At 47.1% G+C, this 25,061-nt stretch overlaps 1 protein-coding gene across 1 annotated transcript; it reads right to left on the bottom strand.

The window, feature by feature from the left end:
* Positions 1-1,419: 1,419 nt before the first annotated feature.
* erbb2 (erb-b2 receptor tyrosine kinase 2) lies at positions 1,420-23,253 on the bottom strand. Its single transcript, XM_061809714.1, has 27 exons — positions 22,945-23,253; positions 15,491-15,642; positions 15,118-15,301; positions 14,874-15,014; positions 14,552-14,617; positions 14,347-14,462; positions 14,119-14,260; positions 13,908-14,036; positions 13,633-13,774; positions 13,421-13,494; positions 13,239-13,329; positions 11,705-11,907; positions 11,512-11,641; positions 10,630-10,720; positions 10,326-10,480; positions 10,207-10,254; positions 9,097-9,235; positions 8,901-9,023; positions 8,704-8,802; positions 8,336-8,521; positions 8,100-8,255; positions 7,965-8,040; positions 7,703-7,849; positions 6,371-6,468; positions 6,087-6,278; positions 4,954-5,341; positions 1,420-4,735 (listed from the first exon to the last, which is right to left on the bottom strand). The coding sequence occupies exons 1-27, from the start codon at positions 23,015-23,017 to the stop codon at positions 4,407-4,409; spliced, it is 3,870 nt and encodes a 1,289-aa protein (XP_061665698.1). The 5' UTR covers positions 23,018-23,253; the 3' UTR covers positions 1,420-4,406.
* Between the last annotated feature and the right edge of the window lie 1,808 nt (positions 23,254-25,061).

The raw sequence follows: 25,061 nt of genomic DNA on the forward strand, positions 1-25,061 counted from the left end.
CGCGTGCATCCTGTACGCGTTGATGGCGTCGGGCAGGAGCGGCAGAGGCGTCCACCCGCAGAAGCAGAGGGCCATTCAGACCCTCACCAACAGCTTGGTCATGGCGGTCGTCTCCTACTTCCCTCCTGTGGTTCTCTTCGTTTTTGGCCTCCACTTGGTGTCGGACCGGCGCGTCTTCATATGCACCATCGGAATTCCCATCACCCTGACGTCTACGTTGGGCTCTGCGGTCATGCCCCTGCTCCACTTACACAATCTGGGCAAACTCGATTGGTTCTGGGTTCGATGCTCTCAGTAACCGCAATGGGATTTCTTCGAAATGCTAGATAGAGATCAATAGAGAGTTTGACATAGAGATATAGATCGATAGATATAAATAGATCAAGCCAGAGCGGTAGAGATATCAATATGGATGGATGGATTGATAGATGGATCTAGAACAATAGAGCGAGATAGAGCAATACAGATAACGATTGAGCTAGAGAAAGAGGGCTAGAGGTAGCTGGAGATAAACGTGGAGACACGGACAGAGATTGAGGGATGGATCTCGAGCAACAGAGAGCTATATAGAGATAGAGCTTAAGAGAGTCAAGTACATAGAGGTAGATAGAGTGATACAGATAAAGATTGTGCTAGAGGAAGAGCGCTACAGGTAGCTGGAGAGATACCAAGAGAGATACACGAACAGAGATCGAGGGATGGATTGATAGATGGATCTAGAGCAATAGACAGCTATATACAGATAGATCTGAAGAGATTCAAATACATAGAGCGATACAGATAAAGATTGAGCTAGAGGAAGAGCGCTAGAGGTAGCTGGAGAGATACCAAGAGAGAGACACGAACAGAGATCGAGATCGTTAAAAAGGGATCAACATGATAGCTTAGAGAACAAAAGATAGTGAGAAAGCCAGATCAGAAATCTAGAGATAGATGCAGAGAGAGGTTGAGACCTGTCAATAAAAAAAAAAGGGGAAGAGCCAAATAAAGGGAGGGAAAGAGATCAATTGAAGATAGATGACAAGAGAGAACTACAGAGAAATAGCGCTATAGATAGATAGGTAAAAAAGATGAAGGTACAGCTAAATATTTTACAGAAGATACGATATTATCGAATGCCGATATGGCGCATGTCACACGTCGACTGTATAACCTCTTTGCCAAAGATAATAAATGATACTTTCTTACTTTTTGTCTTCAAGATTTTATCTCGGGTATTCTCGATATCAGAACGAGGAACTTGACTTACCCACAAAGGTACACTTACACGCACAAAAATTAATCAAACGCCCTCATATCCTCGTACACCTGAAAAGCTGAAAAATGAGATTCAATTGAGTTTGAGTAATTTTTTTTTCCAAGTTGCAATTTACTGTAGTTACAGATATGACCACTAGATGTCAGCAATAGTAGTGCGTGTGATGAATGTCAGATATTGAACCAAAATGCTATTCACAATTTATTTATTTTTTTTTTGTCTTTCCTCCACCCAATAACTGTACAAGGGATTACTTGCGGGCAGAAGATTGAAAAGGAATGCATACAAAAGTTACGAAAATATATTTTTACACTTTTTATTCCTGAAAAACACACGATGCAAAGGAATCCACGTACGACTGTTTTCTTCATAAAATATTGTATGTGCTTGCATTTTTTTTTCCTCCACAGTAGACTGCTCACAAAATATTCACAATGGCCAACCCTTGCCGCCTATCCTCACTCGGGTCACGGGATACTCACAATATTACATCCAGTATTTACATTGTGCAAAATTGTACACAAATTGAATTATATTATTTCAATTATTATTATTTTTGCTGAGTGAAAAATGCAAAATAACTTTCGATGAAGATGTTTTGTTTTTGGACAAAAATGCATCGAGGAAAACAGTAAAAAAAAAAAATAGCTTTTAAATGGTGTTGTCGTTCAAAACTGATGTTAGTATCAGAATCATAAAGTGTGGAAAAAAAAAAAAAAAAAAGCTGCCTTTCGTCGGTGGAATTATCAATAACCGGCTCACTGGTATAATTTTTTTATTTAGTTTTTAAATAATTTTTATGGAGAATTGATTTAAAAAAAAAAAAAAAAAAGAAAAAAAAAGATTCACCAAGTTGTTGTTTTGTTTTTTTTAAACGTTGAAAGTAAGCGGTGGCAGACGGCGTCTGACTGTCTGCAATTTGCGTTCCGGGTCAATTTTTTATGGGGTCTCAGTTAAATCACATTTTGCAATCTTGAAAAAAAAAAAAAAAAATTGCGGGCGCCCCCGCAACGTAGCCGCAGAGGTCAAAGATCACCCCCCAATGTGCGCTGCCGTCGCGTCGCGCTGAGGAATTCCAGTGATGCACTGACGGCGCGAGCAGCTTCGACGTGTCCACAAAAAAAAAAAAAACAACAACAAAAAAAATAATAATAATATTAATCACTTCTCCTCCCTCCAGCTACATTTAATACAAGTACGCGCGTGTGGATTCTTCCCGACTGTTGGAACACGTTCACCGACGAGGCTTCGGCACGCCGATTCCCGGGAAGAATCGTGATGCAATTTCGCGTCATCGCTCTGAAAATGATTGTTTAGTAACGCAGAAAGTCGTCAACTGTGCGAGGGTGTTTTGGAACTCCGATCGGGTAATGTCGTAAGAAAAGTGTGAAATGATCATTCGCTGATCATTTTTCATGTAGTTATGGTTTAAACTTGTAATATTGGGGTATTTGGAACTAAATCCGCTTTTATTACTTAGTGTGTGGATTTTTATTAACGTGTGATATGCTACGATTTCATTGTACCTGTGACAGTGACAAATATGTATCCATAAACATTTTAAAATTGTGGATTTCTTTCCATCCATCCATTTTCTCTGTTCCTTATCCTCACGAATGTCACGGGGAGTGGCTAGAGCCTCTCCCAGCTGTCAACGGGCAGGAGGCGGGGTAGACCCCGAACTGGTCGCCAGCCAATCGCAGGGCACATGAAGATAAACAGCCGCAGTCACAATCACACCTCGGGGCAATTTAGGGTGTCCAATTAATGTTGCATGTAAGGCCGACGCTTTACCAGCTGATCCACCGTGCCACCCACGATTTCTTTCCAAATACTGTAATTTCTCATGTATACGTTTTACAGTATAATGCACCCAAAATCAGGAATTTCCATCTACCCTTGTACAATACGCACTATCCATTTGCTCAAAACATTAAGTATTATCTGTATTTGATGTCCCCCCCCCAGAAAAAATATTCTGTTTACTGTGCATTTCTACCAAAATTAGACATTATACTGGTTATACACAAATTATCTTATACCCATGTATAATACGGTGAATCAACTTTCGATGACTTTTTTTAGAGGGAAAAAAAACCCTGCATATTATACACACATTACGTAACATCACTTCTCTCTGTCATGTCAAATTTAGAAGACATTGAATCCCACTTTATCAGGACTTCACTTTGTTTTTTTTTTTTTTTCCACGATTTGGTTAATTTTTTTTTAGATTTTGCCAAAATGTGCCTGGACGCAGTACAGGTTGTGGGGAAAAAAAAACTGCTTGGGAACAACAAGCACGGGAGGCAAAAGGGGCATGACACAAACTCGCAGTGCAAATGCAAATTTTTGCATTACGACTCGCTGAAGTTTTTTTTTTTTTTTTTAAATATTATACACGGGTGGATGAGTGGTACCACAAACAAGCACCGTCTTCAACATACAGCACCTCTTTCTTTCAGGGAGGGTGCGCGCCGGCCAGATGGGCAGTACAGGGACCCCCTCAGACCACAACAAAATGCCTTTGAGCGCATCGAAGACTCCCGCCAGGGCATTTTTTGAGGGGGGGTGGGGGGTGGGGGGGGGAATGAGCAGAATACTAAACGTCCTCCTCAGCGTGCGGCGACTGCAAAAGCTCGGCAACCATTTTTAGCAGAAAAATCACACAAGGTATTCCCGCGTCTAAAATCTGGAGATGCAACGTCGTTACGTATCTGCAATCGGCGTATTGCGTACGGATCGGAAACAGCCGCGAGTCGCTCCTAAAACCGCAGACGACAACTGATCCGAATGATCCTGCTTCTGGCTCGATTTCAGCCGGGAAAAACGCTGGAGGAAGAAAAAAAAAAGGCATTCTATCTTCCAGTCGAACGCGATTGGACGAAAACGTCCTCCGTTGTCGCTTGACGGTGAATTATTTACAGAGGTTGAGTAAACTTGTTTTCCAGAACGGTCGGATGCTTGTGAGGAATCGAAAAAGGTCGCCAGGACCACCGAACGATCGGATTGAGTCACAGTGCGTCATTACCTTCTAATGTGGTTACTCCCTTGCGCAATTCCCCCCCCCAAGAAAAATTAAAAAATACGCGCCCAGCTGCCTCAATATTGTCATTCACGTCAACCCCCCCAATACCTCCCTCGAGGTTCATGTGTATCCACTCCAGGTGTCCGCCAGGCCCAGATATTCCGGGTTCTCGGCCGTGGGAGTGACGAAGCCGTTGACTTGTCTCGGTAGGTCCCGCTGCGGTTCCGCCGGGCCGTCGGCCCCCGTCGCGGCTTTGGCCTTGGCCACGAGGTCCAGGTAGTACGGGTTGTCAAAGGCGGGCGAGGTGGAGGGCACCAAGTACCTGGGGTTCTCCACGCTGTGGCCCGAACTCAGGCCGTTGGGCAGGCGTCTGTCCAATTTGGAGATTTTCCGAGGGAGCGTGGTGGGCCGCTGCGGCCTGGGCTCCTGGACCTCCTGATTGACGTACTCTGGACGAGGCGGGAACGACAAAAACGGTGACTGGACTGACCGCGGATGATCGCCGAACTATTCACCCATCGAAATAGTTCAAAATAGCTCGAGAAGAGATTTAGCGACTCGTGAACGCTCAAATGAGGTTGCCTCAAGATTGTTTTGAAATTAGCAATTTCTTTCGCGTCTTAAATTAGCGGTTGAGCGCGATTTCTGGAGTGGTGCTTTGTCCCACCTGGCAAGGCGTGGTTGTGATTAGAAACGTGACTTCTCCTGGGCAGCGAGTGGTGCAGCTGGGCGGGATGCAGGAACCCGTTGGGGCCGTCCGTCTCCAGCTCGCCCTGGCTGCCGTAGGTGGGGTCCTTGCAGTAGCGCCCGGGGCTGGCCGGGGGCAGCGAGGGGTCGTCCGGGGGTCCGTCCAGGAAGACGGAGTCGGACTGGCCGCCGGCGGAGGGGCTGCGCGCCAGCGTGGGGTAATGGGGGGTCCACGTACCGTTGGAGGCACTGGCTCCTACTGGTAAGGTGGGGTACTGGCTGCGGCCCAGAGTGCTGAGGGACGAGTACATGCTGCGAGGGGGCGCGCCAGCCACGGGGGGCTCCACATCTAAGCCCTGATCCCGGCTCTGCAAATGATCAGAGAAAGAAAGGAGTTAGTTATGAATCGAAGAGGTGCGGGACTGGAGTGACGTGACTTGAGTCGAGTAGACTTAAGACCCGCCACACACAGTGACCCAGCCGAAACCGAATGCACTTTTTTCCCCCACACGCTTACAACCCTGCGGTTTATGCGGCGTTGCGGCTAATTGCTGCATTTTTTCTAACTGCCGGAAGGGGGCACTCGAGCAGAAAAGATATGAATGAGACCGGCGAATACATGTGCCAAGGAAGTGACTTTTACCGGGCCTGTTAGCGCTGCGCTAGCGTGTTGCTGCTGTTTTACTAGCGTGTCTCAGTGATATTTACCAGTAAGTTTTATTTTAACCGGCCCTGTTAGCGTTACCGCTAGCGTTAGCGAATGCGCTAGCTTTGGCACGGCGCTAACGCTAGCACCGCGCTAGCATTTAACTTTTTCTGTGTATTGTCTTTTTTGTAAATATCTCGTGTTTGAATGTGCGTTTCCATGTGGGCACTTGCGGCTTTTCCACAGCTGCGGCGTATGCATGTACCAAATGGTATTTCCTTTACAAATGTACTCGGTGAGGCTTGTAACCAGGTGCGCTCTGTACGGTAAGTTGATCTAAATAATGCCTTGGTTGGATTCGGCTTGACTTGCTTGATTTTTGCTCCAGTAACAGCGGCAAAATGCGGGTGACAGTAACTGAAAACCACTGCTGGAAACGGCCAAGACCAGATCCTTGCGCCACTGACCCTGTATGACTGATGCCTGGACGGCCCGTTTGACTGCGCCCCGTCTCCCTGGGCCCTGGGGTAGAGGTTGGGTTGAGGGACCAGGTACTTCTCGGCGTCCAGCAGTTCCCTCATGTTGTTGCCGTCCTCCTCCAGAAGCATCCGGAAGAACTGGCTGTCCACCGGGGTGGACATGCTCATCTGCTCATCGTTCTGCGCGCAAAACAAGACCATTTAAAAAAAACAACAACACATATTCGGCTTGTTAATTGGTGCGCAAGTGTCCGATCTTTCCCAAAACATACCTGAATGACTACATAGCGAGGCGGGTCCCGGGCCATGGCGGAAAAATCGCTCACCAGATCTTTAAATTTGGGTCGGCTGTCCGGGTCGATCATCCAACCTTCCGTTCAAAAACACAAATCGAGATTACGGGAGGTAGTGGAAGTGCAATGGGAAAGAATACTCGATAAACGAGAACGTGAAGGAGGAAGTCAGAAGTAAGCTTCTAAGTAGTAATGAGAACTGTCTTGGTGAAACTTAAAAAATACACATATATAATATATAATACATATATAATTTGCATGAGCAAGAGCTTTGTAGTGTTGAATTTATTTTCCCCAAATTTCTTAACTCGAGATTATTCTTTTATTTATTCACAGGTGTCATTTTTTTTGTAACAAAATGAGTAAAATATATTAAATTATAATAAATTATCCCTGCAACCCTAGTAAAGAAAAGCGGCAAAGAAAATGGATGGGTGGATATAATAAATCATATTAAATCCTTTTTAATTATAACATTTATAATTTTTTTAAATAGTTGAAAATGTGTCTTTTGTGGTCAAATCATGCAATTTTATATTTAATTAACATTTATTTATTTACCTCAACTACGACCTGGACCATCGCTTCATTTTGAAACGCAAATCGTGCCCTTGAGCACAAAAGTTTGCACACCCCTAAGTATATAGCGATACAATAATATCGTAATCATTATGAGCAAATTTTTTGCAACCAATATTGCCCCTATTAGTATAATATTTTTAATTATATCTAGAAATCATAATAGCACCGAGTGAGTCACGTACAAAATATGGGTTCCATAATAAATTCCAAAAACAAAAAAATGGGACAAGCACGAGCTGTGGGTCGTGACCAAAGGAACAAGATGCCGGATCCAAGTGGCCCAAATGAGTTTCCTCCGCAGGGTGTCCGGGCTTTCCCTTAGAGAACAGGTGAGAGGTTCGGTCATCAGGGAGGGGCTCAGTGTCGAGCCGGTGCTCCTCCGCATTGAGAGGAGCCAGATGAACTGGCTGGGGCATCTGATCCGGATGATCCGGACGCCTTCCCGGTGAGGTGTTCCGGGTATGTCCCATCGGAAAGAGACCCCGGGGACAACCCAGGACACGCCCTAGAGACTACGTTTCTCGGCTAGCTTGGGGACCCCTCGGGATCCCTCCGAAAGAGCTGGAAGAGGTGGCTGGGGAATGGGAAGTCTGGGTATCCTTGCTGAAGCTACTTCCCCCGTGACCCGACCCGGAAAAGCGGTAGATAATGGATGGGTGCATTTCCCGTCCGCATTTGAGAAAATACAGAGTACACGAGAAAACTGACGATTCAATAGCAGGCACTAACATTTGACCATGATCATGTAGACGTCGATGGTGCAAATGAGGGGCTGCGGGAGTCGCTCCCCGCCTTCCAGAACATCCGGGATGTCCCTGGCCGGGATCATGTCGTAGGGTTTGGCGCCGAACGTCATCAGCTCCCACACTGTCACACCTGAGTGAGGGACGGGGAGAAGAGATGAATGTAGTAGCTTGCATTTCCGCAGGAATATCAGATTTGATGTGCTTGGTTTATCGTATTTCTTTCTCCCGCAAAGAACAAGACGAACCGTAGCTCCAAACGTCGCTCTGATGTGTAAACTTCCTGTGCAGGATCGACTCCAGTGCCATCCATTTGATCGGGACCTGAGAGCACGCACGTATGTCAGCGAATAACCCGCGGGAACGCCGCGATGCGTCTTCACCTTCCCCCCGTCGGCGTGATATTCGGTCTCGTCGATGTCGAGCAAGCGTGCCAGGCCGAAGTCGGTGATCTTCACGTGGTTCGGGTTCTTCACCAGAACGTTGCGGGCCGCCAAATCCCTGTGGACGAGGCGCACCTCCTCCAGATAGTTCATCCCCTGCGTCAAACCCGTTTAGTCCGCAGCGATGAGTACGACGCGAAAGAGTCACAATCGCGCACAAAATGGCTCCGACCCACCTTTGCGATCTGGACGCACCAGTTGAGGAGGAACTGGGAGCCGATGCGGTCCTTGTTCTCCCGGACGTAGTCCAGGAGGCAGCCGTACGGCATGAGCTGAGTGACCAGCTGCACCGTGGAGGTCAAACAAATGCCCAGCAGGCGACACACGTAGGGGCTGGCCACGCCGGCCATCACGTAGGCCTCCTGGGGAAAGACCGAGTGGAAAACGTCTGCGAACGTCCGCTCCCGACGTTAAGTGCGGAAAGGAAATGTGTTGAAGTGATGCATCTTGACTCATTCTTGTGTACATTTTTTTCCCCCACATGTGCATGAACGTAACAAACCGTAAAGTGAGTTGGAAATGATATCGCTAGCGAGCGACTCACATCGAGGATCTCTTTGTTGGCCTTTGGCGAGGTGTTCTCCCGCAAAACCTTGATGGCCACCGGGATCTTCACGTTTTCCCCGTCAGGAGTCCACACACCCTGCAAAAGCACAACAACCAGAACCCAGCGAAAGCAAATCCGCGTTAGTTAGCGTGCGGCTTGATGACGACGAACGGCGTTCGTTTGCGGTCTCGAACCTTGTAAACGGTACCAAAAGCTCCGGCGCCGAGGACTCGGAGCTTTTTCAGCTCCGTTTCCTTCAGGATGCGCATCTGGGCCTGGTTGGGCGAGGCCCCGCTTGGCGTCAAAGGTTCCACCAGCTGGGAAGGAAAAGTTGCCCCCGTTTACACGCTTCCGTGCGGCGCGCAGCCAGGGGGCGCTGCGAGTACGCACCTCGTTCTCCTGCAGGATCCTCCTCAGGGTCTCCTTCTTTTTCTTCTTTTTCTGCCTCCTCAAGTAGAAGAACAGCAGAGCCAGCAGGATGAAGAAGAGCACCACGCCACCCACCGCAGCCGCGATCGTCGTGCCCGGTCTACACCGAAAAAAACAAAGCTTTGGTTTACGCAGAATTTCTGAGAAAATGATGATTCCATTTTACGGACCGGGGATCAATTTTTGTGAGTTGTGCCGCTATTTACGACAATAACCTTCCCGGTCAGCTTGGCAACATTGAGGTAACATCACCATAGTAACGCGCCTTTCTAACCTTCATAATAAAAGCATGCAGATATATATTTATATTTTGTTGAAGTGACGCCCTTTTATTTTGAAAACCTAACTTTTGACAGGACTCTTCGGTGAGTTGGCCCCAACTTGTCCAAGTGTTGCCGAGCAGACCGAGAGGCTTGTTACTGCTTTGCTTTCACCGCCTGAACTGTGAAGTGTGTGTGGAGTTCATCCATCATTCCATCCATTTGTCTTTTTGCTGCTTATCCTCACAAGGGTCGCGGGGAGTGCTGGAGCCTATCCCAGCGGTCAACGGGCAGGAGGCGGGGCACACGCTGGACTGGTCGCCAGCCAATCGCAGGGCACATCAAGACAAACAGCCGCACTCACAATCACACCTAGGGGCAAATTCTTCTTATTTTGCTTTCGGCTTGTCCCGTTTGGGGTCAACACAGCGAGTTACCACAGATGAATGCATATTTGTCTGGCACAGTTTTACACCGGGTGCACTCCCGGACGCAACCCCTCTGCTTTTTAGCCAAGGAGAGAAGTTTACGGCACCTGGTGTTCCCAAGCGATCTCCCTTCAAAGTCATAACCAGGGACAAACCCGCTTAGCTTCCGAGATCGGGCGTTCTCAGGGGAGCGTGGCCGTAAGCCCTCGGGGCAATTTAGAGTGTGCAATTAATGTTGCATGTTTTTCGGCATGTGGGAGGAAACCGGAGTGGCCGGAGGAAACCCACACAGGCACGGGGAGAACATGAAAACTCCACACAAGTGGACCTGACTCAATTTAAAAAAAAAAAAAAAAAAAATGCTCAATTATAAATGCTCTTACCCTGTCTTGGGATGGATTGGGCAGCCTCTCTCATCCATCTGAGTGCAGCTGAGGGAGAAAACCGGGTGTGTGATCGTTATTGTCGGTGTGCTAAAATATACGCTCGAGCGTCCACTCACGACAGCGTGCAGTTGGTGTTGCAGGGTAGACAGTGCCCTGTGGCATTGCTGTACTTCCACACGGTCTGCTGGTCCTCCTTCACGCCGCTGGGGCAATGGTCCACGCAGGACTCGCCGTCCTGGAAGTTCTGACACTCGCTGCACTGGTCCGGACCCTTCGCAAACACAAACTCGAAATGAGCGAGCGATTCCCGACAACGGCGCCGGAGCACATTAAACGCGTCGTGAGCGGTCGTCAAGATATGCAGTGAAAAAATGTCATTTCATTTAATTAGTCGGAAAATGATTTATTTATTTTTTTTACCCGGCCATGGCACGTGAGAGATCCGTTGAGGGGCCGACACTCGGCGTGACAGGCTACACACGAGGATCCGTCAATGTATTCGCGTACCGGCCTGCACCACGAGCAGAAATGCGTAAATAACACAACACAACAACGCAACGTCATCTGCCATCGCAGCGAGCCAGTGCAAAATGGCCGATCAAAATATTCAATTAACAAACATGCACTCACGCAACATCCGGGGCAAGGTTATCAATAATTTGGGTGTGCTTTCAAGCAAAGGTCTCGAACATGCGGCCCGCGGGCCATTTGCGGCCCCCCCCACCTTAATATGAAAGTATAACGGTAGTGCGGCCCTTGAGTTTTACCTGCAGACCAATCACGGTGGGCTATCTGGCGTGTGACATGGACCGAGCTTGAGAAACAGTATTCGATGAGAAAGGTACAGCAGCGTTGCCAATGATTTTTTTTTTTACACACAAGTTGTAAACACCGGCGTCCTTCATCTTATTTTGTGTAAAAAAAAAAAAAAAAAAAAAAAAAGATGTTTGAGAAGATGGGATTGTTTTTAAATTTCTAATTTTAATTCCAAGTCGGTGTGCGCCGAGGCCGCGGCCAGACTCCGCCTCCGGCGGCCCCAAGTTAAATTGAGTTGGAGACCCCCGCTTTGAAGGCTTTTGAATATTGATTTTAGCGTTTTGGAAAAAAAAAAAAAAAAAAAAATCACATATCACCACGTAAGAGCAATTAAAGTAAAAGAAGGCTTGAAAACATCAGTTCCAACATGATTTAAATTGATTAGATATATTAATAACGTCGACTGGGGTATTTACTGATTTAGCACAGGGTTGACTGCACCCCCCCCAAAAAAACAAACAAACAAACAAACACATAGGAGCTGACCCCTGATGAAGGTCACACTGCTCAACACACTCGCTGCCACGTCGGAAGGTCTTGCAGGACACGCACTGGCTGGGCCCCGGCCCCCAACAGCCGTCCTTGCACAGCGGGTGACAAACACGCCCCTCCGTCTCTGGAACAGAAAAGCAAAAGTTGGGCGTTGCCCCGTCGTCGCGCCGCCCGCCCGTCTACCCACCGCAGAGTCGGGGGTCTCGGTTGTGGTTGACTATGTAGTGGGGCCCCTGGGTGGGGTGCAGGAGGCTCCCCCAGGGCAGCGAATCGGTGTAGCACAGCTGAGAGTTGTTGTGCAACAGGATCAAACCGCCGCTGATGCTGCGCAGCGAACGCAGCCCGAGGGACTGGATCCAGAGGTTCTGCACCGCCAGGGAAAAGACTCCCCTGTGGAAAGAGAGCGGCGCCTCAGCCGAAACATTGACCGACAAGAGTGATCATGGCGGATCTCGGCGGCAACTTATTGACACGTGCGATGACCTCGTTTGAACGTGTTTTGCTCCGACTGTTACTTTTGTCCTGGTTTCCGCGTGCTGCCAGTTAAAGCAGCTGCCCTGGCTAATTATTACCTTTTATAACCCTGAATGGTTTTTTTTGTTTTTTGTTTTTTTTTTACCGTGCCCCACTTTTAAATCTAGCATTGATTTGCGAATTTATTATTCTTTGTGGTTGTCTTCGTGTCCTTGTAAGTGCTTCACAACCGCGAATCCCTGTTAGCGTGAGCGCTAGCGTTAGCTTGCTTGGATAAAACTAATCAAAGACTTGATTTAACTTTGACTTGGTATTCATCAGACTCGTTTTGACAGCAGTTTGGGCGCTAACGTTAGCACTGTGCTAGCGTGTCGCCGCTGTGTTCCGGGCGTGTCTCGGTATATTTACCGGTGACTTTTATTTTAACCGGCCGTGTTAGCGTTAGCGCGGCGCTAGCGTTAGCTTGCTTGGATATAACTAATCAAAGATTTTATTTAACTGTGACTTGATATTCATCAGACTCGTTTTGACAGCAGTTTTTTTTTTTTGAGTGCTCTCAAAATATAATTAAATCTTTTGAGTCTATTTAGCCATTTTTGTTTTGAAAGACTTTTTTTTTGTGTTGTCAAGTTACAGTACGACAACTTAATTCTTCTCCTGGTCAAAGATGAATTTAGAGTCATGTCACTTGTGCGTTGAGATGACAATATTGAAGATGACAATACACAGAATTTGATAGCAAAAGGCGCTAATGCGTCAATAAATGTTCAGATGAACCAAGACCAAATACCGTAATTTCCGGCCTACAAGTCGCGACTTTTTTCACAGGCTTTCCACGCTTTATGCAGCGATGCGGCTAATTTGTGGATTTTCTCTAACGGCCGCAAGGGGGCACTCAAGCGGAAAAGGTAAGTGTGAGACCGGTGGAATATATTTGACGAGGAAGTGACTTTTACCGGCCCTGTTGGCGCTGCGTAAGCGTGTTGCTGCTGTGTTCCTGGCGTGTCTCGGTGATATTTACCGGTAAGTTTTATTTTAACCGGCCCTGCTAGCGTTAGCACTAGCTTTATCTCGTGTTTCTGTGGGGGCTTGCGGCTTTTACACAGCTGCGGCGTATGTATCTACCAAACGGTATTTCCTTTACAAATATACTCGGCGAGGCTTGGGACCAGGTGCGCTCTGCAGGCCGGGAATTACGGTAATCTTTATCCTCTGCGAAAAAAAAAAGGATCAATATGGAGTCTCACTTGTAGAGCATCCGGCCTCGGATCACCTTCAGGTTCTCAAACACAGACAGGTCAGTCCAGTCTTCTGGCCAGGCATCGATGTACAGATAACCTGAAAGTTAAATTCCAATGGTGATGCACGCAATACAGACGTTAGACAAATCGGAATGAAGTATTAAGAAATATGTTGAAAGATGCTCCACCTGTAATCTCCTCGAGGTTCTTGAAGGCACTCAGCTGCTCGAGAGAGAGGCCGGATGTGTTGGTCACGGGGTCCCTGTGAGCAATTTATACGAACTGAAGTGAAGTAGGTTCAGATCCTTGATAGAATACCTGATTTTATTGTATTCAATTCAATTTTGCATGATTATTTTTCCAAAATACCGCGGTAAGTGTTGGTCTCCACGGGACTCACCAAATGAAGCTCTGAGGGAGGAAGGCCAGACTTCCGAAAATCTTCTTACAAGCGCTGAATTGCTCCACGTTCGAGGAGGTCACCATGGTGACGCCGTGGTTGTCCATGACGCCAAGGTTGTCCATACCCAAGCCGTAACACACTGAAGTTAAAGTCACAACATGGGCGCCGGGGGAAAACGATTAGCGCCTCTTTATCTTCAACTATATGAAGCAGAACTTTGCCAGGACATTTGAAGGATTTGATGAAGACGGTTCCGAGTCCGAAACGCTCACCTTTGGGACACTCGCCTTCACACTTTTCACATTTTTGCGTCTCGTTGCCGTCGGGGTCGGAGACGATGACTTCCTGGTTGGCTTTGGGGCAGACCAATGTGCAGGCGACATCCATAGCCAGGTAGTTGTCTAAAGTCGGGGAAGCCTCGTTAATCAATAGCGCCCGACTTTGCGGACGATCGATCGGGTGCTCTGAAAGTCCGTTCCTCACATGGGCACGTCTTGACGCAGGTGGCTCCGAAGTTGAATTTTTTGTCCGGGTTGGGTTTGGTCTGAAAGCTGACCGGGTCGTAGATGGTGGGCGGAGGACAATTGTCCTTACAAACGCCGCTGTCGTTGAAATGCCGGCACGCCTGCGGGGTTAGACCCGAGAGGACGCGCCAATGACGGTTACTGATCGACAGATCCGGTTAGCGACCCGGTACTGCGCGGTATTTACCAGGCAGTCCGAGTCTTTGGGTCCCGTGCAGCCGGCGGCGCACTGCATGTGGCAGCAGTCATTGGGCAGAGGACCTTTACACCGCTGGCAGCCTGACGCGCAACTGATCCGCGTCACTGCGGACGCCAGCGGGGGGGGGGGGAATGCTCAGCTATGTCGCATCTTGCAGACGAAAATGACCCGACTGTGTGTGGACGCAACTCACGGGTTTGGCAATCCTGTGCGGTTTCTCCCCAGCAGCTGTTTTTGCATACAGGTGAGCAACCCGGACCTGGATCACAGATCGTGCGTCAAAACTCGAGGACCGCGACATTTTCGATCCAATCGCTTGGTAAAACGGTTCATATAAAGGATAATCCTAAAATCCAGTTATGACGGTCTACAAGACCGTGACGGTATCTGAATTTGACTGGATGAGCGAGTGGCTGAATGGAAATATTAAAAAAAAAAAAAAAATCATATCTAAGAAAAGACAAATTGACTAGAGTGTTAAATCTACGTTCTAATCTATTTAATTGACTGCTCACAGTTCGGCGCTCTGGGCTGGAGTCGGTGAGGTCCGGCGTGGATGTTCTGCTCATCCAAGGTGTCCCGCCACACAATGTTCTGGGGGTCCGGAAAGCAAAGCTGGGGGTTCCCCCAAATATAGACCCCGCCCAACAGGATCTCTGCGGGGAGATTAGTTGTCACGGGCTCTCATAAACCAGTTTCAGTGCCTTGAACATAAACTGACTCATCAAGTGACTGAGATCCAGTTTCCAGCTATCCAACCTGTGAGGCTGCGAAGACGAAGCGTCCCGAGTCCGACGTTGTCGCCCCGGGTGTTATCCTGCACCACCAGGGCGTAGCTGGAATTGTACAGCTGGCTGCCTCGGATAATCCGGAGGTTGTCCAAAGGCACCAGGCTCACCGAGACATATGCCAGTAGCACGTAGCCTTGAACCTCCACAATCCCCTGAAAAAACAAGGACGTAAAATGAGCCCGTGATGTGGTAGGAATGGGCAACCCTTGACGGGGGTTCCTCAAGGCTCAATTCCAAGCCCATTGTTGTTAAAAGATCATTATGTTAACTTTGACAGCGATGTCAGATCTATTGACTGCTAGCTGAGACTTTCCAGGGTGACCTCTTCAAAAGTAAGATACCTGAAGGAAGGAGAGATCCAGGTCTCCGTGAAGGTGCGTAATCTCCAGGTTGCCGTGGACGACCTGGCAGCCGGTATAAAGCAGCTTCAAGGTCTCGTATTGCTTATCGATGCTCGAAGGCAGGGCCAGCTTCATGTCGGTGCCGAGGCAAACTGCAAAACAGGCAAAAAGTCATCGGCGCTTCTTGATTGCTCAGTCAATTAATCGACGGTTAACAATTTTGTCGAAAGCGAGGAACCGATTGTGAATTTAAAAAAAATTCCATTTTAGTACTGCGCTCCGGTTTGGCACCAAAGATACTGACCGTAGCTAGATCACAGGTGTCAAACTCAAGGCCCGGGGGCCAGATTTGGCCTGCTGCACGATTTTATGTGGCCCGCGGTGGCAAATCACTTCTATTATTTATTTTTTGTTCAAATATGTAACAAAATTTCAAATTGTCATATCATAAACGATAACGTTGAGATGTTACAAGCGTTTTTGTGTTACCAAAAAACAATAGTTGGAAAAAAACATTTCCCTAGATTTCTGATTCCAAAACTAGTTCATAGATTTCATGTGTAAATATGATGAGGCGGTTTAGGATTGTTATAGTCTCACAGTCATAACGGCGCTCTAAGGGAAACCGCCAGTCCAATGTGGCCCGCGACAAAAACGAGTTCGACGCCCCCGATCTAGATATTGCGATGGGACGTGTCTATTCGCTAGCCTTTGTTTTGCATGTCGCTGCGGCCGCCTTAAGAGTGCCTCGTTGTCAGCTGCGAGTACACACAAGCCACTGGAGCCTATCAGCGGACAGCTGAGTGGGGGCGTGGCTTCGGCGGATCCGGAAGACACGCCCCCCACGCCGGCCTAGCCTGGTTGACTTCCTCCTTTTACAAAAGGAAGAGGGTGGACGAGCAACGGCCAACGTGCCTCAGGATATATTTCGCACTGGCGACGGAGAGGAGAGATTCCCCACAGCGGGTCAGCACATTCGGGGGGGGGGGGGGTCATACAACACTACAATTCACAGTGGGGGCTCACACATGCATGCATAGCTGCCATGCTTTAGCAATCAGTCATTGAGTGCGATGGTCCCTCCCTCCCTCCCTCCTCCTCTTCTTCTTCTTCTTCTTGAGGTTATAAATGACTTCCTCTGGCATGCTGCCAACAGCCTCTCAATAGTCAAGGCACTTTTCCTGTTGGAGACCCCCCCCCAACCCCCCCCCCCTCTTGTACTATCAGCGTCACCTTCCGCAGATAAAGCTTTAGCACCACACTAGGACGACGCAGCAGGTTCAACGGCGTGAGGGGTACGGTCCCCTTTTCAACCCGCCGGGAACCCAGCGCCACTCGCAAAAGGGAGGGGCCAACGCGAGGTTCGCCAAAAATACTCCCCACCACCGGCCGTCACAGCTCGGGTCGGATGTCGATTCCGACGCCTCTCGAGCGGTGACATCATCGGGAATAGTTTCACTTGTCACGGGGGACAAACGAAGTCACAATTAGATGGCGGGATAAAAAAAAAAAAAAAAGACGCAGAAAATGGTCGCATTATACAAATTTGGAGCCCGGGCAAACAATGGCACAGTGACAACATTTCCTTGACTATGAGGAAACTTAAAGGTCAAGTGTCATGAAATGGATGATTTTTAGTATGTTAGTATGACCCATCCGTTTTTCTCACCGCAAAACATGATTTTGACGTGTATGGCTTTTTGTAACTCTCGCCATGAAAATCCTTTCGAGGGATTTGTTTTGGACGAGAAGCAGGAAGTGACGTTGGTCGTAGGTACACGTTGCACATTCTGCATTTTACGGACACGTTCCACTTTTTTCTACATATTTTCAGAAATTGGTAACACGGTATAACCTCGGTTCTCGACCGCAATCCGTTCCAGGAGGCGGTTCGAGAATATCGATTCGGTTCTCGAACCGCCTCCTGGACCGGATTGCGGTCGAGAACCGAATCGATATTTCCCACGTCTGCGCACAGAGGCTGCGTTGTACACAATAAAAACGCGTGTTGTGGATCAGCTGATCCGGCCTCGCTCGTTGTGTTATTTCGTGATGCGTTTCAATACACAAAAACAAAGCGCGTCGTGGGTCAGCTGATCGGGCCGCGCACCATATGTTATTTCTGGGCGTTGTCGCGGCCGTTCGAGTACCGATTTTCGTTCAAAAACAAAAGCAAAACAAGAAAAAAAAAAAAAAAAATCTCAAAATTTTCGTTCGAAAACCGATTTGTTCGAGAACGGAGACGTTCGAGAACCGAGTACTCACTGTATTTTCATTTTTGAAATTGCGTTCTAGGTCCATGCATTTCTAGTCGTGACAAAATCGAGGTGCACCCAGTCCTTGTAAGAAGGTTAAAAACTTGGCAGAGTTTGTTATGGTGACAGAAGAACAACTGAGCGATGATACAATTTGTCAACTAGTTCACTGGAAATCGAGGTCGAGGCCACACCTTGAAGGTGGCGACGTGCCAGTAACCTGTCCGTTTACTACGGCGTTTAATAAAGTGTTTACCGTCGTGTTTACTAGCGCGCGCGGGAACAAACGCATACGACGGAAGCAGCAAGGTGGAAAAATGTGCCATCGTGGCACGCCGGGAAAAAGTCAACAAAGATCATCTGGCCCGCCGGGGTCAGCGGACCAGATCCCTTGAAAGGGCCACAAACAAAACGGGACTTTCTTTCCCGGAGGTTGCTTCAAAACGGATACTAGCGTCCTGCTTCTAACGTCGCATTAATCATTTCGAACGCACAGATTTCACATAACCTCTCCGGACACATTTTTCTCTCTTCAGTCTGCTTTGGAGCGAGTAGAGAAAAGTGGGGGTGGCGGCGGCGGCGGCGGCGGTGGGGAACGAGTCTTGCTCAACAGACAAGCAGAACAGGATCTGAACCAGATTTTGGGCCGCGTACGTGTCGTCCTCCGCGCGAGATTAGCATCACAAACACGGCACATCTATCTGCCGCGACGCAACACGTTCGCTGGGAGCAGCTGCGCTTGGCTTCAAAATGGACGGATTGTATCAGAGGTTCGCACAGAGGACGGATTGTTTCGTACGAAAGGAATCTGAAAGTTAAAAGAAAAATAAAAGTGTAATCTCGTGCTACGTCGCGGCTCAGGTACATTGTGGATTTTTTTGGGGGTGGGGAGGACGTGTGAAAATATAAATGTTGTTTACGCTGGAACACCTTTAAAATGCGATAACGTGCAGTTTCCGCGTCTAGTCCGTTTCGTCACCACGCTCGTACCTCAAAACACTCGTGTCGCAAATCATCGTTCCCCCTTGAAATCAATGGAAACGCCATTGATCCGTTCCAGCCTCACAAAAAATAAATAACGGAAAAAAAAAAATTGTGTTTTTCAGTGAGAACCATAATACTGTATAACATTAGATTTTATAAAAACATACAGTAATGACATACCATAATTCCCGGGCTTACAGAGCACACCTGGTTATAAGCCTCACCCAGTACATTTGTAAAGGAAATACCATTTGGTACACACATACATAAGCCGCAGCTGTGTAAAATCCGCAAGTGCCCACACTGAACTACAAGATATTTACAAAGAAAGACTGTAAACAGAGAGTTTAACGCTAGCAGTCCCATGCTAATGCTAGCCCCGTTCTCACGCTAGTGCTAACGCTAGCGCCGCGCTAATGCTAACGGTAATGCTCGCACCACGCTAACATTAGCGCCACGCTAAAGGTAACAGGGCCAGTTAAAATAAAACTTACCGGTAAAAATCACTGAGACACGCCAGTAAAACAGCGCTAATGCTAATGCGGCTCTAACAGGGCCAGTTAAAAAAAAACAAAAAACAAAAAAAACATACCGGTAAAAATCACTGAGACACGGCAGTAACACGCTAGCGCAGTGCTGACAGGGCCGAACCGGTAACCGCAGCGTTGAAAGCGTGCGAAAAAAGTCGCGGCTTGTAGGCTGGAAATTACGAGATTTATAAACTAGATAAACATTATTCGATGAAAGGATAAACTGCCTCAGTTGAAGGAAACTGGTATCCAAGGGGTACTTTGGCGCGTGAGAAAGCGCAGAAGTTGCACAGCACTTGCGTCCAAGGCCGCTAACGTCACGCCCCCCCCTTGCTCAACTGCGGAGTTCCTCGGATCACCGGCACGTACGTCTAGACTGGTGAATCACAGCTGGCCGGTTGGACCTGAAACTGCGTTCAGTTTCGGCACGGCGAGCGCACTTCGCCGCCGGTTCGTCTCCGTGACGAGAGAGATGCTCAAGTCGCGTTGCACAATCCGAGGGGATGCAACAACACAGCTGGAAAACGCACAGTAGCTACTCTGGCTTTGTAATCCTCTCGGCTGAATGAGAACGAAAAAACTTGAAGGCTCACCAGTTCTAAATTACAACAAATATTCTTCACAATTTCAAACTAAAGTAAAAATATAAAAATGTTAAATGACGCTCCCAGTTGAGGTTTACTCCCAAAATCAAAAATCAACACAATTGCACATTGTGCATTTGAGACAACCAAATAACTTTGCTCGCAGCTAGCTTAATGCTAACACATTACCTGAAACACCATTGATGCGCTAATGAAACTAGCATTGAGGTCATAGTAGTCATAACTCGGGCTGCCTGCAATTAATGATGACTTTATAATCTGTTCATCCATCCATTGTCTACGCTGCTTATCCTCACGAGGGTCACGGGAAATGCCGGAGCCTATCCCCGCTGTCAACGGGCAGGAGGCGGGTGGGGTACACCCTGTACTGGTTGCCATACAGACACACAGCCTCACTCACAATCACACCTAGGGGCAATTTAGAGTGTCCCATTAATGTTTTTCGGGATGTGGGAGGAAAACAAACCCACGCAGCCACGGGGAGAATATGCAAACTCCACACGGGCAAGTCCGGCATCGAACCCGAGACCTCAGAATTGTTTAGCAGCTGATGCACCGTGCCGCTATAATCTGTCCTTTTTTTTTTTTTTACTTCATCGATGAGTCAGATTTAATAACAGATTTAATAAATGTACTGCCCCCTAGTGGCCAAATCGAGCACACCAGAAGGAGCAGCACAACGCCCATTGAATCACTCAGATGCACAAACTGTTTCATTCTTTAGATCCTATTTCTTTATTAATGTATATTTTTATGCAGTACAATGCTGAACAGTGCTTTTATTGTTTTTTTAAATGTTACAAACATATTAATTTCCCTTTATTTTAAACAGGGCTCCCATTTTGGAATGGCGCGGCCACGGACGGGATTGCCACTCGAGCGCAAAAAAGTGCACCAACCAGTTCCCGCCAACAATGCGGATTTATTTACTCGCGACGAGCGGCCGTGTCACAGTACGCCGCGTACACGTAAAAGGTCCTTCCAAATCGTTCCCGTTTAGCTGCTAGGTTACGTGATTATTTTTAGTCGTAAACAGAACGCTTTCAAGGACGCGGCCCGGGTCGAATGGGTGCCATTGATTTTTATTATGAACGCGTGGCGAATTGGACCATTTAAAAAAAAAAAAAAAAAAAAAAAAAAAAAGAGTGCTTTTAGTCATATCGATTGACACATATTGACTACAAAATTTAAAAAAAATAAAAAATTACGCGCACGCTGGATTGTATGGCCCGGCGGAGGGACAAGTCATTAGGTACGCCGAAAGATTTTAAAAGACGGAGTGAGACCAAAACTCATATTTACTATTATGTATATTGGATGCTCATTTATTTTATGGATTTGTTGTATTGTTATGTGGTGAGTTGTGCTTCCTGGCCAGATCAATGGATCAATTTTTATTTTCTGGTTAAATTAAGATATCGGGGCAGTGCGGTGGCTCAGCTGGTAAAGCGTTGATTAGTGTGGTTTTTTTTTTGTGTGTATAACAAAAATGAGTCAAATATATTAAATCACATTATAATTAATTATATGAAATAATTTTAATAATCAATTGTATTTAGTTTTTTGTATATATATATATATAGTAGATAAAAATATTAAAATAAACACATTTATATTACATAATTTTAAAATTATGTATAACATTTTTTAAATAGCCGAAAATGTGTCTTTTGTGAATAAAGCACGCAACTTTACTTTAACATTCATTTATTTACCTCGACTATGACCTGGACCACGACTTCATTTTGAAACTCAAATCTTGCCCTTGAGCACAAAAGTTTGCACACCCCTAAGTATATAGAGATATAATAATATTATGGGCGGCACAGTGGATCAGCTGGTAAAGCCTCACAGTTCTGAGGTCCCTGGTTCGATCCCGGACCCGCCTGTGTGGAGTTTGCACGTTCTCCCGGTGCACACCGGTTTCCTCCCACATCCCAAAAAACATGCAACATTAATTGGACACTCTAAATTGCCCCGAGGTGCGATTGCGAGTGCGGCTGTTTGTCTCGATGTGCCCTCTGATTGGCTGGCGACCAGTTCAGGGTGTACCCCGCCTCCTGCCCGCTGATAGCTGGGATAGGCTCCGGCACTCCCTGCAACCCTTGTGAGGATAAGCGGCTAAGAAAATAGATGGATGGATTAAGGTATCGGGTCATTGATTGCAAATACTTGTATTTGAAATTGGGTCTGGAAAAAAAAAGCAGTATCTGTGCATTCTTAGTACCTGAAGAATTCTGCCAACCATCAATTTTCAAAGTTTCTTCAATTTTTGAAAAATTTTGTGCAAATTTTCCAGCTGTCACCGAGTATCACTTGCAGGCTGCAACAAAGCGACTGGAAGAGTCACAGCAAGACTCATCGCAAGTACTGTAGCGCAAGTAGCGCAACATGCCATCCATCCATTTTCTTCGCCGCTTATCCTCAGAACTGTGAGGCCAACGCTTTACCCAGCTGAGCCCACCGCGCCGCCCAAAAGTTGGCCGTGTGGGCCTGCAGAGTTTGTCGTCTCGTCACGCAGGCATGCACGCACTCAGTCGGGCAGACAAGTGGCCCACTATCACACAATGTCCTCCTGTTCGGGGGGGGGGGCGCTGGTGAATAATTGACATCGCAATGATCCTCGGGCCGCACAAAGCGCCACTTGTTGTCGTTTGTTGTTGTTTACGAGCGCCTGGCTCGCTGGCTGCACACGCCACGAACTTGCAAAGCAGGTTCTCATATTTGTTACCTGGATGTTTTTTTTTTTAAACTACTCCTGGCGGGGGTTGCGTGTACGTTCAGTATGAAACAAACAAACAAAAAAAAAAATAGTATGAACGCGGTTAGTTTAGAAATGTGGGAAATGTGAAAGAAGAACTTTTATTTTTGGAGGGGGGGGGCGGGGGGGGCGACAGGTGTGATTCTTCCGGTTAGTGCTTCGTCACTCTAAAATCAGCTAAATGTCACATTTCGCTTTATCGACGACTTTATAACTTATTCGCTTCTTTTGCCGGTTAAAACGTGCGACACGAACGCGCGTTTGTGCGTCTCGAAGAAAGAAAAAACAACTAAAGTGAACAAAAATGAAAGTCACCCACCTTCCCGGGCCAGCGAGCCCGACCCTCGGAGCAGCACGGCCCCGAGCAAGAGCAAACTTCTCACCGCCTCCATCTGCGGACTCTCCCGCCCCCGGGGGCGACTTTAGTCCATTTTTTCCCCGACCTCCGGACCGTCCTCGTTCCCTTTTAGGAGTGGTCTCGCTTCTTACCCCACTCTGGGCAAGTCGCCGGGCCCGTTTCGGGATTTCGCCGGAGCACAATCTCGGATTTCTTCTGTGGAATTTTCGTGCCTGTCGGTTGTAAAAGCGTGTCTGCGCGCGCACGAGGCGGTGGCGCGCGCTCCCGTCAAGGCCCGCGAGGGGCGTGGCCCGACAACCAAATTCAAACTTCACTGCTGCATGAATTATGAAAGACTCCGTTCAAAAATTAAAGGAAAAATTATTTTAATCTATTTGAGACATTTTTTAATTACATTTTATTTTTGAAATATTGTAATTTACAATCATCAAAAAAATGTTACATTTTTTGCATTTTTCAATTTTTTCAAACTCTGCTTACGAGACAGTAAGTAAAATTATCTGTGAAAAAAAAAAAAAAAGCTCTGGTGAATCGGCTGGTAAAGTGTTGGCCACGCAGTTCTAAGGTCTCGGGTTCGATCCCGGAGCTGCCTGTGTGGAGTTTGCATGTTCTCCCCCGTCGTGCCTGTGTGGGTTTCCTCCGGTTGGGCCCTCCGGTTTTCCTCCGACATCCCCAAAAACATGCAACATTAATTGGACATTCTAAATTGCCCATAGGTGTGATTGTGAGTGCGGCTGTTTGTCTCGATGTGCCCTGCGATTGGCTGGCGACCAGTTCAGGTTGTAACCCCGCCTCCTGCTGGATGACATCTGGGATAAGCTACAGCGCTCCCTGCGATCCTCGTGAGGATAAGCGGAAAAGAAAATGGACACATGGATGAAAAAAAAGCCCTTTCTGGATTCATCTTTTCCTTGTAATTTGAATTTGATATGCAAGAAACCACCGCGCCTGGGGAAAAACAACCAACACGAGATAAAACGAGCGACCGAGGCCTCATTTTAACGTTGCCCTATTTTCCTCACAACCGTGCCAAGAACATTTTTTCACGTCCCTGCATACGCAATAAGAAGGTGGACTCATCCATTGCGTGCGAAGGGAGGGAGTAGCACTCAACACATTACCATGGTAAAGGAAGCATTTGCGTTAAATTCCCTTTCAGCTTCCTGCTGATGTTTTATGACGCACAGCCGTTGCGGGGAGGCAAACTATTCACCGACCTGTCTTTCCCTTTCACTTTTTCTCATGCCCTTCACCACACGGTCACAAATCAGGAGTTGAAGGAGGAAGAATAAGGTCCATTCATACTTTTGTGCCCCCCCCCCCAGGAGTGTTACAACCCACAGGAGCCCGGGGGTCAGAGTCCGAAACTAGTCAGCGAACACAAGTCATCATGGATAACAACTGAACGGGAATGAGGTTTTATTCCCCAAATAGCACTTTTCATGTTATTGTGTGATGGCTTAAACTGTAATTTTGTGATTAAAAATGGGAAAACAAAGCAAAAGATTCCACCAAAGTGCATTATGCAAATCGATTGAAGCTGCAGGGAAACTTAAAAAAAAAAAACGTATTTAATGTGTCAATTTTAATGCATTGCACGTCAAATACAAACCCTGTTCCTCCGATCAATGTTTAAAAGCAAACGAAATGCAAATGTTTTGATCGGAAAAGTTAAACACAAGTGAACGGAATTTAACAAACAAATTTACGCTAGCTGCCATCCGATAAGAAGGAGAGTGCATGAGTGTGTTCGTAGTATGTTTGGTTATTAATACTCATCTTCACCCCCCCCCCCCCCTATCATCATCATCATCATCATTTTCATCTTTTGTCCCAGCATTCTCTGTTGCAACCACTGACTGGATAGCGCATACACATCAAAGCAGTATGTCGATTTGTTGGAGACAGTCGGCCGCCACCTTGGTACTCCCAAAACGTGCAAAGGACATGGTTTACGGGTTGGATTATGCCGGGGTTTTTCCTCAAAGTTTGCCATGTAGAATTAAAACTAGTTGTGTGAGCTTGACATTTTTTTCAGTTCTGGTAACATGAAGGCTTTTTAATTCGACTTGGTAAGC

The sequence above is a fragment of the Syngnathoides biaculeatus genome, chromosome 22 (assembly GCF_019802595.1).
Source record: "Syngnathoides biaculeatus isolate LvHL_M chromosome 22, ASM1980259v1, whole genome shotgun sequence".
NCBI classification, from domain to species: Eukaryota; Metazoa; Chordata; class Actinopteri; order Syngnathiformes; family Syngnathidae; genus Syngnathoides; species Syngnathoides biaculeatus.